Source organism: Neodiprion lecontei, chromosome 5 (assembly GCF_021901455.1).
Source record: "Neodiprion lecontei isolate iyNeoLeco1 chromosome 5, iyNeoLeco1.1, whole genome shotgun sequence".
In the NCBI taxonomy this organism is placed as follows: Eukaryota; Metazoa; Arthropoda; class Insecta; order Hymenoptera; family Diprionidae; genus Neodiprion; species Neodiprion lecontei.
This window is the reverse complement of record NC_060264.1, coordinates 16,967,508-16,981,409: the sequence shown is the minus strand read 5'-3', so window position 1 is coordinate 16,981,409 and position 13,902 is coordinate 16,967,508. Positions and strand designations below refer to the sequence as shown.

At 35.3% G+C, this 13,902-nt stretch overlaps 1 protein-coding gene across 6 annotated transcripts in view; it reads right to left on the bottom strand.

Moving 5' to 3' along the window:
• Positions 1–13,902, bottom strand: part of LOC107224321 (baculoviral IAP repeat-containing protein 6) — a 58,160-nt gene that overhangs the window by 20,924 nt on the left and 23,334 nt on the right. For 5 of the 6 annotated variants that reach the window (XM_046742281.1, XM_046742277.1, XM_046742279.1 and 2 more), the window contains 17 exons: positions 12,792–13,088; positions 11,878–12,092; positions 11,530–11,686; positions 11,261–11,452; positions 9,434–9,648; positions 8,888–9,141; positions 8,572–8,759; positions 7,874–8,070; positions 7,291–7,432; positions 6,433–6,592; positions 5,536–5,917; positions 4,887–5,013; positions 4,510–4,671; positions 2,807–2,970; positions 2,157–2,400; positions 952–1,252; positions 90–265 (listed from right to left, as the gene is read on the bottom strand). In XM_046742281.1, the coding sequence (XP_046598237.1) occupies positions 90–265; positions 952–1,252; positions 2,157–2,400; positions 2,807–2,970; positions 4,510–4,671; positions 4,887–5,013; positions 5,536–5,917; positions 6,433–6,592; positions 7,291–7,432; positions 7,874–8,070; positions 8,572–8,759; positions 8,888–9,141; positions 9,434–9,648; positions 11,261–11,452; positions 11,530–11,686; positions 11,878–12,092; positions 12,792–13,088 (3,573 nt within the window). The remainder of the gene's footprint in view (positions 1–89; positions 266–951; positions 1,253–2,156; positions 2,401–2,806; positions 2,971–4,509; positions 4,672–4,886; positions 5,014–5,535; positions 5,918–6,432; positions 6,593–7,290; positions 7,433–7,873; positions 8,071–8,571; positions 8,760–8,887; positions 9,142–9,433; positions 9,649–11,260; positions 11,453–11,529; positions 11,687–11,877; positions 12,093–12,791; positions 13,089–13,902) is intronic. The other variant, XM_046742278.1, reaches the window with a different exon arrangement.

Genomic DNA, 13,902 nt, shown 5'->3' with positions numbered 1-13,902 from the left:
ATTTTTTTCTTGATAGAACAAATGAATAAATGAGTTAATAAATAACTTCAACTTTGTGTACAAAAATGCAATTGGCGTTTTTTACTTACGTTGGGAAGAGGCGTTTGAATAAGTTTGCAGACTAATTTGATAAGTGCAACGACTAAAGTGTCCCAAGATGCCGGCCGACCTTGCCTCGAATCTCCGCCAAGAACGCACGCGAACAAGCCTCCGAATCCTCCGGACTGACTGCCGTTATCAACAGCACCGCCGCATTGTGCTCCAACTATTTTCAAGAAATAATGAAAAAGGTGATAAAATTAGGATCGTTACGTTTGTTTAACCCGAACGTTTTCCGACTGCTTCCAGAGTATTTAGGCATAATAAACGAAATCATTACTTTTCAGGATTATTTTGAAGCCCATCAGAATGAAATCTGTAGTTGACACGAGATGAAACAGACAGTGGTAAAGATAACTGTGGGAAATTATTATTCGCTGTCATTGTTTAATCAATGTTAAAGACTAAATATCAAAATTGCCATCAAACCATTTTAAGAATAATCAAAAAATATCACGTAAAAGCGAACAATAATTACGTTACAAATACGTGGATTGAACATTTCAAACCAATCTTGGTTAAATTATACGTTTCCCACAATTTTCATGTACGAATTCGAATTCGGTATCATCCTAGTTTCACTTGAAAAAATCAATCCATAAATATTGTAGAAAATGTTGAGAAATCCGGACTTTTAGACAACGGTACGAGTAGTCATTTTATGTAGGTAAGAATAGGTAAAGTATATGTTCTCTTTTATGGAAAAAATAAAAAAAAAAATGTGCCACATTATTCACGATATTCCATGACTTTTTTAATGAAATTTCCTGAAAATACCGGATTTTTCAAGTTGTATAACAACCTTGTAAATATAATGCGATGAAACTAATTTCGTTAAAAAATTTCACTGACCACCAGAACCCCTGACGTAAGAGGATACCAAGACGCCGACACATTCCGAAATGCTCATCGCAGTTCCCAGGTCCGTATTGGCGAAGTTGAGATTGATGAGAGAAGTGATGAGTTTGCATTGAGCATCTAGTGGACCTCGACGTGCAACTAGAGCCCCTCCGGGTTGTACGAGTTGATAAACAACCCAAAGCAAAAGTTCTTTCAAAGCGTTGCCTAATGAACTGCTGGGCGATATAACATCACATCGCATTTCAAGCCTCACCAAGAAATCTTGCAATGCTTGACAGACGGTTGGTCCCGCCTGATAATAATAGAGATAAATGGAAAATATTAGTAGGAATGATTTAACTAAAGATTTTTATTTTCATTGGAAGGTGGCCACTTGTTCGGCTTTAAACATTGTTCAACTTTTCCATGTTTTTCTGAATCGAAATTAAACTTTTTCTGTGACATCTTACATTTGGAATTGAATATAATCACATTCGGTGAAAATTTTTCTGTGTTTCTTGATTCTGGTTTAGTAATAAGAGAAATTAAAGATCGTGAGCTGTAATAACAGAAATATGATACAACAAAGGTTTGAAAATGTAACTGGGGGAATCAAGTTAAGTTTAGTTAACATAATACTCCCTTATTGCAGAAAAAATCAGAAAATCATAAATTTTAGTTATAATAACACAATGATCGATGAATTTGAAAAGGCCCCATTGTGCAATTATTTTGAGAATAATAAAATCACATAGTTTGACTGATTTTAATGAACTAGAGCTGAATTTGTCCATCAATAAGTTCTTTACGAGCCAAGAAAGTTGTATTTTCTATTTGGTATTTTAGTTGATCAAAAAAACATAATCACTGTAATCATCGTAAGTGATGAATGGAAAACCAATGCCTTAATAGAAAATACTTCACCGTCATGCAAAATACTAAAAACGGAGCGAGCACAGGGAATAAATAATAATGTAAAAAAAATTTGAGCGAGGGTAACGAGCGATCAAATCTCCAAACAATAAGTTTAAACTTTTATTAATAGTCAAAACATTTAGCAAATCGCATCAAACATCATATTTACGCGAAATTTACATGGAGAACTGCAAGTATTAGCTAAAATTTCCTAACATTTCCTGGTTTCCTGGATCTTTCAACAGAAAAGTGACCATCTTGTAATCGACGAAATAGTCGTCATTTAAAATGTACATATTTACCATTACATACTGCTTATCCGTAGTGTCAACGTTCAGCCCATTGCCTGAGAAAAGGCGCAGCAGCATGGGGCCGATGTTCGGTTCTTTTATAATGCAACTGGCCATGCCGCCGACGAGACCGTCGAGCGGTTGGCTGCTGTTTGTTACATCTATACTTTCCGTAGTTGTTTTTAGAGGTTGATTACTCGCCAGAGTCAAACATTGCAGAGCGAGACACCAAACACGGAGCGATACTCCTGGATGCCTGCAAAAAGGTTAAAATAATAATCGGTTGATCAAAATGTGGATACAATATCTCTCGAAGAGATTCACATACACTATATTCAACGGATGAGAAGTTCTATTTATAACGGGACGGGTATTATTTTAAAAACGAATACTGTGGCTTTTGAGTTATTGGCAGGAATCTTGAAGCTTTTGAATAAGGAAGCATAGATCTAATTCAAAAATTTTTAACCCAAAGTATCATGTTTGGCAAGTCATAAAAACGTTAGTATTTGAAGCATAATTTTCGGAAATCTGTATCTAAGCTTCAATTTGATTTTCTGAGGAGAAAAAAAAAATCGAAATCATGATCAGCAACTGGAGTTTCGTTGAGAAAAATCTGTTGTCTTAGGAAAATTTCTGAAATATTAATTTGTAATAATTACCAAGATAGCGCAGATATCAGGCCCGAAATCGCTGCAGAGCTTAGAGGTATCGCTGGCAGTAAAGAAGGATCGAACAGGCTTGAATTGCTTGACGGTTCGGAAACACCGTCCAAATTCAAGGTCAACCATAATTGCAGTACAAGTTGCAAACTTGTACCCATATTCTGTTTGAAAATAAATTAAGTAAAATCATATCCATGCTTGACATTGCACAGAAGATAAAACAATACAAGTTTCACGTCAATGTCCTCCAGGATATTCCTATTCCAATCAATTTTTCAATAAAAGTTTTACTAATTATATAACAACGCCATTTATATTCAATCAAGAGCATTTAAAGAGAATCGTTTTGATTCGGTTTGTCGTATTTTCTTAAAATTGGCAACATTTTTTAATAGCTGGATTTAGTTTTATGAATGAATAAAAAAGGAGGAATTAAGTAGTATGGCAGAAAAATTTCAACCTTAAGGGACAACACCACTGTGATGGTTTCAAAAAATCGAAGTTTTGAAAACCATTTAAAAAAATGTACAATACTTTTAAGATTAAGATGCCGTTAGACCCAGGTCGAAAAAATAATTATTTTCATAGATATTGAATATTTTGTGGAGCGGTGCAGCGCTCCGCGCTGCGTCGGTCTCAACGCGAAAGTTGAAACAATTTGGGCCGATGATTATCCCCAACATCTCCAAAACTTTCATGAGGCTTCTCAAGCCATCATTGAACACTAATACCGCGATATCAGTTGCAATATCAACGATTTTTTTGCCTCCAGAGTGGGACAAATTAACAAACCTAAAACTTTGAACGCGTTTTTCTTGAAACCACTTTTTTGAGTGCAGCCCGCAGCAAAACTCGAGGAATTTTTATCCGATCGACTTCAAATTTTTACTGTATCAATGAAAATAGATTATCTAATGTACTATATAGGATTTTTTCGATATCTCATTAATAATAAAAGTTATAGCCTATTTTCGACGAGAAATTTTGCTCAAAAATCATTCTTTAATTTCAAAAGCGTGCCTATTTTTTAAAAATCAATTTTTTTCCAAATCCCTACGTACTACACTTCAAAATATCATATTATTAACCAAAACACTGCGTATTTTTTTTAAGCCGACGTTGAAGAGAGTTTTTCTGCGTGCCGCGAACCACTGCGGAGACAACAGCACCTGACGCGGGAGGTTCCCCAGCGCCACCATGCGGCGTGAAAAATGAGTAAAAAATGTTTTTTGAAGAATTAATAAACAAGAAAATGCAAAAAAAAAAATTTCGAATATCTTACGTTTCCCACAAAAAAAAATTGTTGAAAAATGTAAAAAAAACAGGGGGTCACAGTGGTGTCGTCCCTTAATCGTCGGTAATAACTTCGGAACGAGCTAGATTTAGTGGTAAAAAAAATTGAGCACCTTCAATTTTTTAGAAATCAATGTACGATCAAAGGGGTAAGAAAAAAGTAATGTAAACGAAGCAACGCATTATTAGACAAAAACCTAATTATAAAAATTTACAGAATAGAAGTAGTATTTCAAGATACTTCGAAAACCGCCGGGACGCACTTTATTTCTTTCGAGCAAAGAGCAATATTCATTGAAAAAGATTCCTTTATATTGTACCGTTTCTATAATTCTGTACGATTCGCGAATTTTTAAAAATAGTACTTCTGTTTCTATGAAAAAATTGCCCGTTCTTACTTCACTTACTTGTAGGTACAAATCTGTAAATATTTTTTCGAAACAGTGTGTCAGCATATGCAGACTAGACGGAACTGAATCATTCGTGTTCCAATTGTCTTGAGTTCTGTCTGTCCAGCCTGAATTTCTCAATGCTTCCGACTGCGTGTAGCGACTCGATTCCGAATGCACCTGTTGTAAAGTTGTAGTAAAGACGAGTTAGTCGAGCCAAATGCAAGCTGAGTGACAATGTAAGTTGAAAGCGAAACTTTTTTCATAGTTTGAATAACGTTTTGTTTTCTCATAGAGGATTAGATAATGGTATAAAAGCCAGAATGTTCATATTGTAAGCTTCTCGCTTTTATGACTTATTCATTCAAAGTTCGAATGAGTTGAATAAGACGTACTTGGATTGTCGCATTAACACTCAGCGGTAAGTTGCATGCACCCAGAGTTGACAATCTCCTTAGAGCAATTTCGACCCCTGTTTCAACGCCATATTCGAGCCTCGTATCAACGGCCAGAGAAATGCTGCTAAAATTAAATTGTTGTTCTCATTAGTTTAGTTGAATTCAAATTTTATTTAAAGTAATCAAGAGTCAGGGTGGCCACTAAATTTGGATTAGAAATATCCCCGATTTTTACGTGACTCCCATAGATCTTTCCAAAAATGAGCTCTCTAGCTAGAGCAGGGATTTTTATTTTTCAGTAGAATCGGTAATTTTTAGATGACTGAAAACTCATCTTTGGGGAGGATCTTTTTTTCTGTCAAACCCTAACGTTTGAAGGGGTGAGAGCGACAAACAACTTTATTTTCTGAACCATCCTAATGAACGGCTAGTTTAAATTGTTAGTAATAGCTGAAAAATTATTGAGAGTTCGCATTGTTCATTGAATTGAACGCCATGTTTCCCAAAATTAAAAAAAAACTTCAATTATTTGCAAAAATTCCACGACATCTTTGTGCCGAACTACATTTCCTGGTTTCTCAAGTTTTCCAGTTTCAAGTTGCCACCCTGAAACTAGTCGAGGAATGCGTTGATTTTTTGCATTTACCCTGAGCCAGCAGAAATAGGAAATTTAGACACCGCGTTTCCTTTTTTAAGTAAATTTCTTCCGCGCTCCAAAATGTCATCTAGAAAATCTTCAAGTTCGCTGTCATCTGATTCGAATAAGGAGGGAAGCGTAAAGCCATTGGATTTAGATGTCGAGGCACTGGCCGAAGTGATGGCAACGCTGTCTTGCGTGTCTTCATCCCCATCGACATCGGCCTCGCCAATTTCATTACCGAATGTAGTTGCGGAACAACTCGCTTGGGCCGCACCTGCCGTGTCTTCCTCCACAGCGGTGTTTTCTTCAGCTGCTAACGAAGAGTCGAAACTTTCTTCTGACGGGCTTCCTTCGTGCCCTGATGCTGTTTTAGGAAATAGTCTCCCACCTAATAAAACGGGACAAAATAAATGTAGAAAAGTGTTGAAGTAATATAACGTGAATTTAGTTGAAATTGAACTTGTGCGATCAATGTTTAAATATCTGAACGTTACGTATTGGTCTGAATATTATTCAATATTTTTTTTTTTTATAAACCATATAAAAGTCGAATTTTATGAGAAATTTACGTATTATCACAAGCTTATTTGTTACTAATAATGCATTTTTTGCATGTGTTGCATCGATAAAACTTGAGTGTTATTGTGTAAATATCACATTTCTAATTCGTTTCTACTTAAAACCGATGCTATGCGAAAGAATTAAAGTTTTCGATATTCATTTTGGATCGCTGATTTGATCCACTGAATAACCTGTGTACTGATTCCAATCAATTTACTTTGTATTCAATAAAATATCAAACTCTGCTTACAACTCGAAAGTTGATATTTTTTCAGAGTCATCCAATTTTACTCTGCCATATATTTGATTGAATAGAGGATGATTACTTTCTAAAATAAATACCTTCCAACAAATCTTGCAAGAGGCACGCAACCGCATGTGACGCCCACGCAGCATCTGAAGCGCCGGTTCCCAGCCGAACCAATTTGAACAATTGTTCCTCGGTCATAAGTTCACCCAAACTGATAGCCGGGCGCGTAGAGACGATTAATCTAGCAACGACCTGAATTCATTCGAATGTTCTAGCAGCCGTTCGAATTGTTAAATTACATGTGTTTGAGTCGGATCAATGATAAGTTCCACCGATTCATAATTAATTCACGTGTTCGAAAATACATACGAGCATAAGTTAGTGATCATGTAACAGTATCATACGGTTTGTAGAGCCACAGATATTAATAAAGTGAAGATGTTTCGACGAGAAAAAAAAATTATGTTACTCTTTAAAAAATTGATTGTGGCTCACTTCTAAAAAGAAAAACCAATATTTTTATGTAAAAAAAAAATATATAACTGCGAGCTTACAGGCAGAAACATTAAATACGAAACAAAAGTTGGGGAACATTGAAAGAAACATGTTTTTTTTTACGAGTTCTGAGGATCCAGTTCGAAATGGATTACATAGTTGAAAAGATCAGTCTGTTCTACATCGAAAGCATCTTGTATTATATTTTATTGTACAATAAGTATACAATAATAATTCGAATATGATAATCAATAGGTTCAAAGTCTCAAAAATGATTTATTTATTTTATATAAACCGTAAAAACTAGAGGTCTGAAATTTGCAAAAGGCATAAAAATAGGAAGAAACATCGAAATTTTTAGCCTAAATTGTGAATTGGATGGTGAACCTGCTCGTATTTATTCCAAGTTTTTCAAACTGAATCTGTTCATACTCATAATTGAACCGAAGACTCACCTTGCAGGCCAAGAGAAACATATCAACATTGGCAGCATTATTCAGTATAAGAGCCACAAGGCTTCGGGCAACTGGCAAACAATGCGTGTGTGACAAATTCCCTGCAGGTTCAGCTTCTACTTCTACCAATCCCTCAGATTTACTGCGATTATCAAAAATATGAAGCATTAATGTTGTAACACTAGGCATATCAGATTCTCAGTAAAGTTTAACAATTGCGTAAATCCGCCCCGTCTAATTTATGAACCGTGCTTTCCGAGTTTTCGGATAAATGTAATTTCGAATCGCAAATATTGAAAAAACTTATCCTAAAATTAAACTTGTGACTACCCAGAATGATATCGTTCGATTAAAAAGTCTGTTAAAAAACTTTTGGTTTACCAATCTGGAAAGCAACTTCGGGATAATTGTATTATATTTTTTGTACTCTCGACAGAAAAAGGAATGGTGAAGAATTTTCCGTAGATTTAAATGATACGTTACTTTCATATATGAGTAAGAAATTTAATCTTAAAATTCAATAAAACGACTGGTTCTTAGTTTTTAGGTAGAAACAAATGCCAAAAACTTGGGCTCAACTTACCTAGAGCAAGGTTGGGGCTGCGAACGTGGACTACGAGACAAATGTTGAGATTCGTTTCGTCTGATGCTTAGTAGATCCTTGCAATGTTTTGCAGAATGCTGTTTCAAGGTTTTTTTAAAAAAGTGTTCCTGCTGTTTGAACGCCGCTTCAAGTTTGCTAGACAAAGATGCAGCCTGCGACGACAGAGCAGACAAAGCCTGAAAATAATTAATCTTTGTGTTTAACAATCAGTCTCAGCAAAAAAATTCAACAGTCAGAAAATGCATAATCTTTATTTATACTAAGAAATGTTTCACATCGTGTAGAATTTTTATTTCTTCTCTGTGACAATTTTCACCAAGGTGAATTATGGCGATGAGTTCAAAAGCGATTCATTTTATCACTGAATTTCAGGAACTGCAGAAAAAGTAGGTGAATTTTGTGGGGTCTAAAAAGTTCGTTGAACCAGAACCGACGAAGATTGAAATCAGACGAATTAAATTAGGTATTAACATTTATGATACTGATGACAAATAAGACTATTGAAAAAATGGTATTAGGTTTTTTGATTCTGATCTAGGAAAGCTATTCTACACATTATCAGTTGTTAAATCAGAGTAATAAAGATGTGAAAAACAAGATTACGCTGTCACGGTACACAAACATAAATGAATAAGAATTGGAATACTTCTATTTCAATAAATTAAATCATTACTAACTTGTACTTGCGTTGAAGCGTTTAAAGCTTTCTTGGCCTGTTCGAGATTTTGGAGCTGTTGTTTATGATGCATTAAACGTTTTTGTAGTTTTCTGCGATAGCTTCGTGAGGCCGACGAACGACTGGCATTAACAAATTTCCGTTGCATTGCCGACTCTCCCTGAATGAATTCCCATCTCGTAGACAGAGCTACAAAAGATGAAATATTTTGAAATCCTCTTAATCATTCATTGTTTTTATTTGTCTTAAGTAACATTATCTCAGTGACACAAAAAACAAAAGAAACAGTCGAGGTTCGAAATTTTTCTACGCAATACCTTGATCTTTGTATTTTTCATTATTTTCTTCCTGCGCAATTGGTTGGGTCACAGTTGTATCTAGACAAACTGAAAGAAAAAGTAGAACCCAACCGATCAGGGTTGTATCCAAACGACTCGTGTTCGATCCTTGAGCATAAGACAAGGGAGCTAACAGCCTTCCCAACGTCCGAACCATCGCGTCTATTACCGATGATTTGTTGGCTCCTGCTATCAGTGACTTGCGTCCAAGGAATGTCAACAGTATGAACACCCTGGAAATTGGTAATTTGATCATGAAAATAAAAATCTTACAATTAGTCGAGAACCATTACGGTTCTATGCTTAATCCGGGTTAACAGGGTGACCAATTTTAAGATGTTTCGAGCATGGCGACAATGCATCAAAAAGTTATTTTCATCTGTCATTATTGCTGCAATAAAATATGGAAGACAATAAGCATTGACACGATACTTGGCGTCATTTTCACAACTAACATTGCTTGTATCAATAACAATAAACTATCTAACATCTAAAATCTGACTAACTGCATCGTATCACACTGACCTGTCTTGTGGAAATATGTGAGTGCAAGACGCTGAGTACAAATTGATCAATGTGTTCGCCAGAAAGTCGCCCCACCAAGGTTGGTGTCCCGCAACACGAGCCAACAATGCCACGGCATAAAGTTGCAACCTAGGCGCGGCAGTTACAACACAAATGGAATGGAAGAACTTGTCGCAGATTGATGGTGTAAATACGTCGCAAAGTGTTATAGGAATCTGTAACAAATGAAGGAATCTTATGCCATCGTGTTATTAACACGACTTCGAGTCACATGAAGAGGACGTTAATATCATTTTGTGCAAGGAATCGCATTTCAATGTTGAATGAAACAAATTATCGCATACATTATGTTTTTAATATTATTTTTCAACATTATTTATGGTATTTGGGGTATCCTTTTTTTTAAGACAGAAGTTTCGATTTGCTTCATTGTTTTATGTTTCATTCTACCTATACATCGAAATTTTTAAGCCGATTTTTCTTTTCAGTTGCCAATTTTTCCTGTTTCAACTTTTTGAATGATTACAAACTTCCTTAGAATCATCAGTGTTTTGGAATCTAAACCAAAAATTTTATGGCGAATTTGTGAAAATTTCATTTTGATGTTACGTCCGATGAACCATCACACGTCTTCCCCATCTTCTTTAACCACCTATTGCCTCTATTCGCTAACTCTTTCACATTCCATGTAGTCTCGTTGTAGTTTTCATCCTATTTCCATGCAGCCTCACACCACTCGTTATCGCTCTTACTCCGCTAATTCTAATTCCCACTATTCTGAACTTGTGCACCTTTCCTACACCCATACTGTTTCTCCCAAGCCACTTCTTTTCCAACTTCCATCAAATACATGCTAAGTTTAATCCATTTCCAACAAGTCAACTCCCATTCCATCGTTCAAACAAGGAACGATAAACTCCAATTCCAACACTCAATCAATCCGCTTTGTTGAACTAAACATTTGAATTCTTCACTATTCCAATGAAGGATTCGTACATTCAATTATAAGCCTTTCTTATATCAATTCTTACTCGTTCCTTTATTCCCCGACTCGAGAGCAGCAACGAGATTGGACGCAATGCTACCCGAAACGATATCTCGGTTGCGTATAAGGTAAGTGTATCAGTTATTGACACTGTTCCAGTTATTGACTTTTTTTGGTTGAATCTATTCGATCCTTAGTTCTAAAATTATAAAAAAAATAAATTTGTAGTGTTTAACCCTCTACCAATTGGTTTTAGTCATCGAGAAATTCACAATTTGTGCCGTCAATTTATAATTACGGAAAATAAACAAGCCAATAATTGGATCTAAGCGTGTCAATAATTGGTACACTTACCTTAGAGACATATCAACAGCCGCTCGTCAATACCTTCCTTCTATCCCGTAACAGTTATGAGAACCAATTTTTTTATTCAAAATTCCAAAAAGTCAGCGATTTTGAAGAGAAATAATTTCCCCATATCTTTCTAAAGAATCTATGATTTACGATGAAAAAACCTGTACTGGCTCTTGCCAATATCTGTTTTTGTTTTCGAATTAAAATTCATTTTTAAAATTGAACCGTAATCGAAGAACAAATGGAGATAAATATTTAGAACAAATCATAGCTGTTTCTTACGATAGGTAGAGCTAAGTGAAAAAAAAAGTTGGCAAATCGAAACTTGTACCTTAAAACCGTGTCTGGTTGCACAAAAAAAATTCCCCATATATAATTATTTAATAAAAAAAGGAAAAAGAAGAAGAAGAAGCTTTTCTTTGAATTTTCGAATATAGTTATTCTAAGACAATGCAAAAACGACATAATACGTCGTACTTTATACTCACGCTAGGCACAGGACCGATTTCATAAACGGTGTAGAGAAGAATGTCGAGTAAAGTTTCTCCAAGAACTTTAAGTTTATCGGTGGGTGCGCTACCCAAAGAAAGTACAGGCGTATCTTGAGATCCTCTCCAGGATTCGAGTCGTCGCCAAACGCCTCGCACGATATTTAGTTGGTGTTGAAAGGTCATACACTCCTAAAGAAAAAACATATCGTTTCAGTTTGTATCATTATGTTGAACTTTGATAAAACCTACAGACTTTCGTTGTTTACCTGATACGTGGACAAAATCTTTGTTGACGACTGTTCAATATTTTCATTCCAAGGTTTACTCTGATGCAAATAATTTTGCATGTGAACAACATTTGGCGTTTCTGTGCATAACAGAGGGTCTAAAAGACTCTTCAATCGTTCTGTTGCCAAGCTGAACCTGGGTAACAATTGACTTTGTGTTAGACTAAATAGTTGATAAGAATGACTAAGATTTTTAAATTAGTTTAAAAGTGAAACTTCGAACAATTTCTTACTTTCATTTTCACCAAATTCTTGTCTGTAAGTCACATAATAAATCATTTTCTCGGTTCGACTCAAGATATTTGAGTAATAAAGAAATGAAAATACCTGCACTGTACGTCTTCGGCAAGAGCGGACAAAATGCTACACTGAGCTTCTATGGACGTGTACATATTCGCATCTGTGCTACTGCTGTGTGCAACTTGGGAAGAGTTTAATTCAGAATAATCTTCACCCGGTAGTACGAGCATGTGTCCGTAAAACATGCCTAACGGTATTTTGCACCTTGTCGTAGACATACCGTAACGACCAATAGTCGTAATCTGATGAAGAAACATGAACACAATTAGTTTCGGTTCATCTTTCAAAAAGCAACAATGAACTATCACAAATACCTTCGGTGTTTGTTAGGGATGTGCAAATAGTAATCGAATCGACTGAAATAGTTGGCGCTATTTCATCAAATAAAACAATTCAAATGAAACAAATTATTCTTTTTATTTCCTTTTACCCACTTTGAGGTATTTATTGTTAGTTGAATGAATAATGCGACTATGGAAATTCTTTGAGACCCAAAATCAAATCCATTTTCTTAAAATTATTAAGTACGTTTTTAGTTAAAAAATCAATTGAATGAATTCGAACGGTTGCCAAATTTCAAAAATACTATAAGCTGTAAGAAAAAAAAAAAAAAAAAACCTTTAAGAAAAATAAATGTAAATAATCTTATAATTTTAATTCTAAGCAAGTTACATATTCACAGGATATTTTATAACGTGTACATAAAACACGCATTGTAGATTTGCAGTTTCGACAAATCAATTTGAAAAATTTGAATTGTTCAATAACTCAAATTACCGATTTTTCCGTACTAAAGAAAAATTTGCTATTATTGCTCAGTTTCTTACGTTTTCAAGACCCGAATTACACGTTACTTCGAATTATTCATACACCGTTAGACTCTTTAGGGAAAATTCGTGACATTAATCATAATTTCCTCGATAAAACTGTCAGAACAATACCTTAAGATAGCGGCAAACCGGAGGCGGTTGCAGATCGCTAACGACCAACGGCTTGGTGCCGATATCTCCAGCGACAAATAAGCGAGTTCCGTCGCTTTCTTCGCTCTTTGTCCAAATGTCAATAGACAATGAGACCAAATCGCTGCACGAAGGAATCATTAGATCGGTCAGCAGTACGGGTGAACCGAAGTCTAAAACAACGAAACGCCTTGCTCCGGAATGCATTCGTTCAACTACCAAGACGTGTTGTGGAGGCCAGCAGAGCAGTCTTCCCCATGGAAATACATAGTCCTCTCGCTAAAATTGTATGATAATAATATACTTTCTCACAAAGTGATCAACTACTTGCTATCAGTGGTGAAGAATAAGCTGAACTCTCTTACACAGACGCACATCAATCTCAAGCCATCAGGATCACCATTAATTGGTTAGAAGACAAAAAAAAAATAAAGTTAAAAAATCTACACATAAATGAAATAGGGATGAGCGATGTGTAGACTCTATGGAAATTTACAGGTATTGCATATCATCGCGGAGTTGCAAAAAATTTATCACATCTCTTTAGAAGGTAGGTATAGAATACGAATAAACGGCTGAAAAAGTGGGCGAGTTTTGGGAATTTATGTCTCAATAATCGATAATTGAATTCCATTGGGGTTTCGTTTCTGCGAAAGTATGTCAATCCAGCTACGATAACGTATTCTTTCATTGGCTTCGATAATTAGAAAGCATTTTTATCCACAATAACACTAACCATTTTGATCGGTGATATGTTTTGTGGTGTCCAGAATATCTCGAGGATGGCTCAACTGATATACTTAAAATTTGGAGAGCGTATTCTTGAATTTACTTTTTCCTCTTTACCACTATCTCATTTTATTGATATCATGATATTTTCAAGTTAATGCAACAAAAAATTGTAAATTCTTGACAAAAATTCGAATTTCAACTTCAAACGCCTGTCATGTTATTGAAAAAAATAAAAAAAAACTGAAGATCGAATATCGGATAGGGGCAGAAGCTAAATTATCGAAAAATACTGTCTTCAAATTTGAAGTCATTCGGTTGAATCATTTTTGATTGATGTTATTATCAATAACATTGTTTCCTG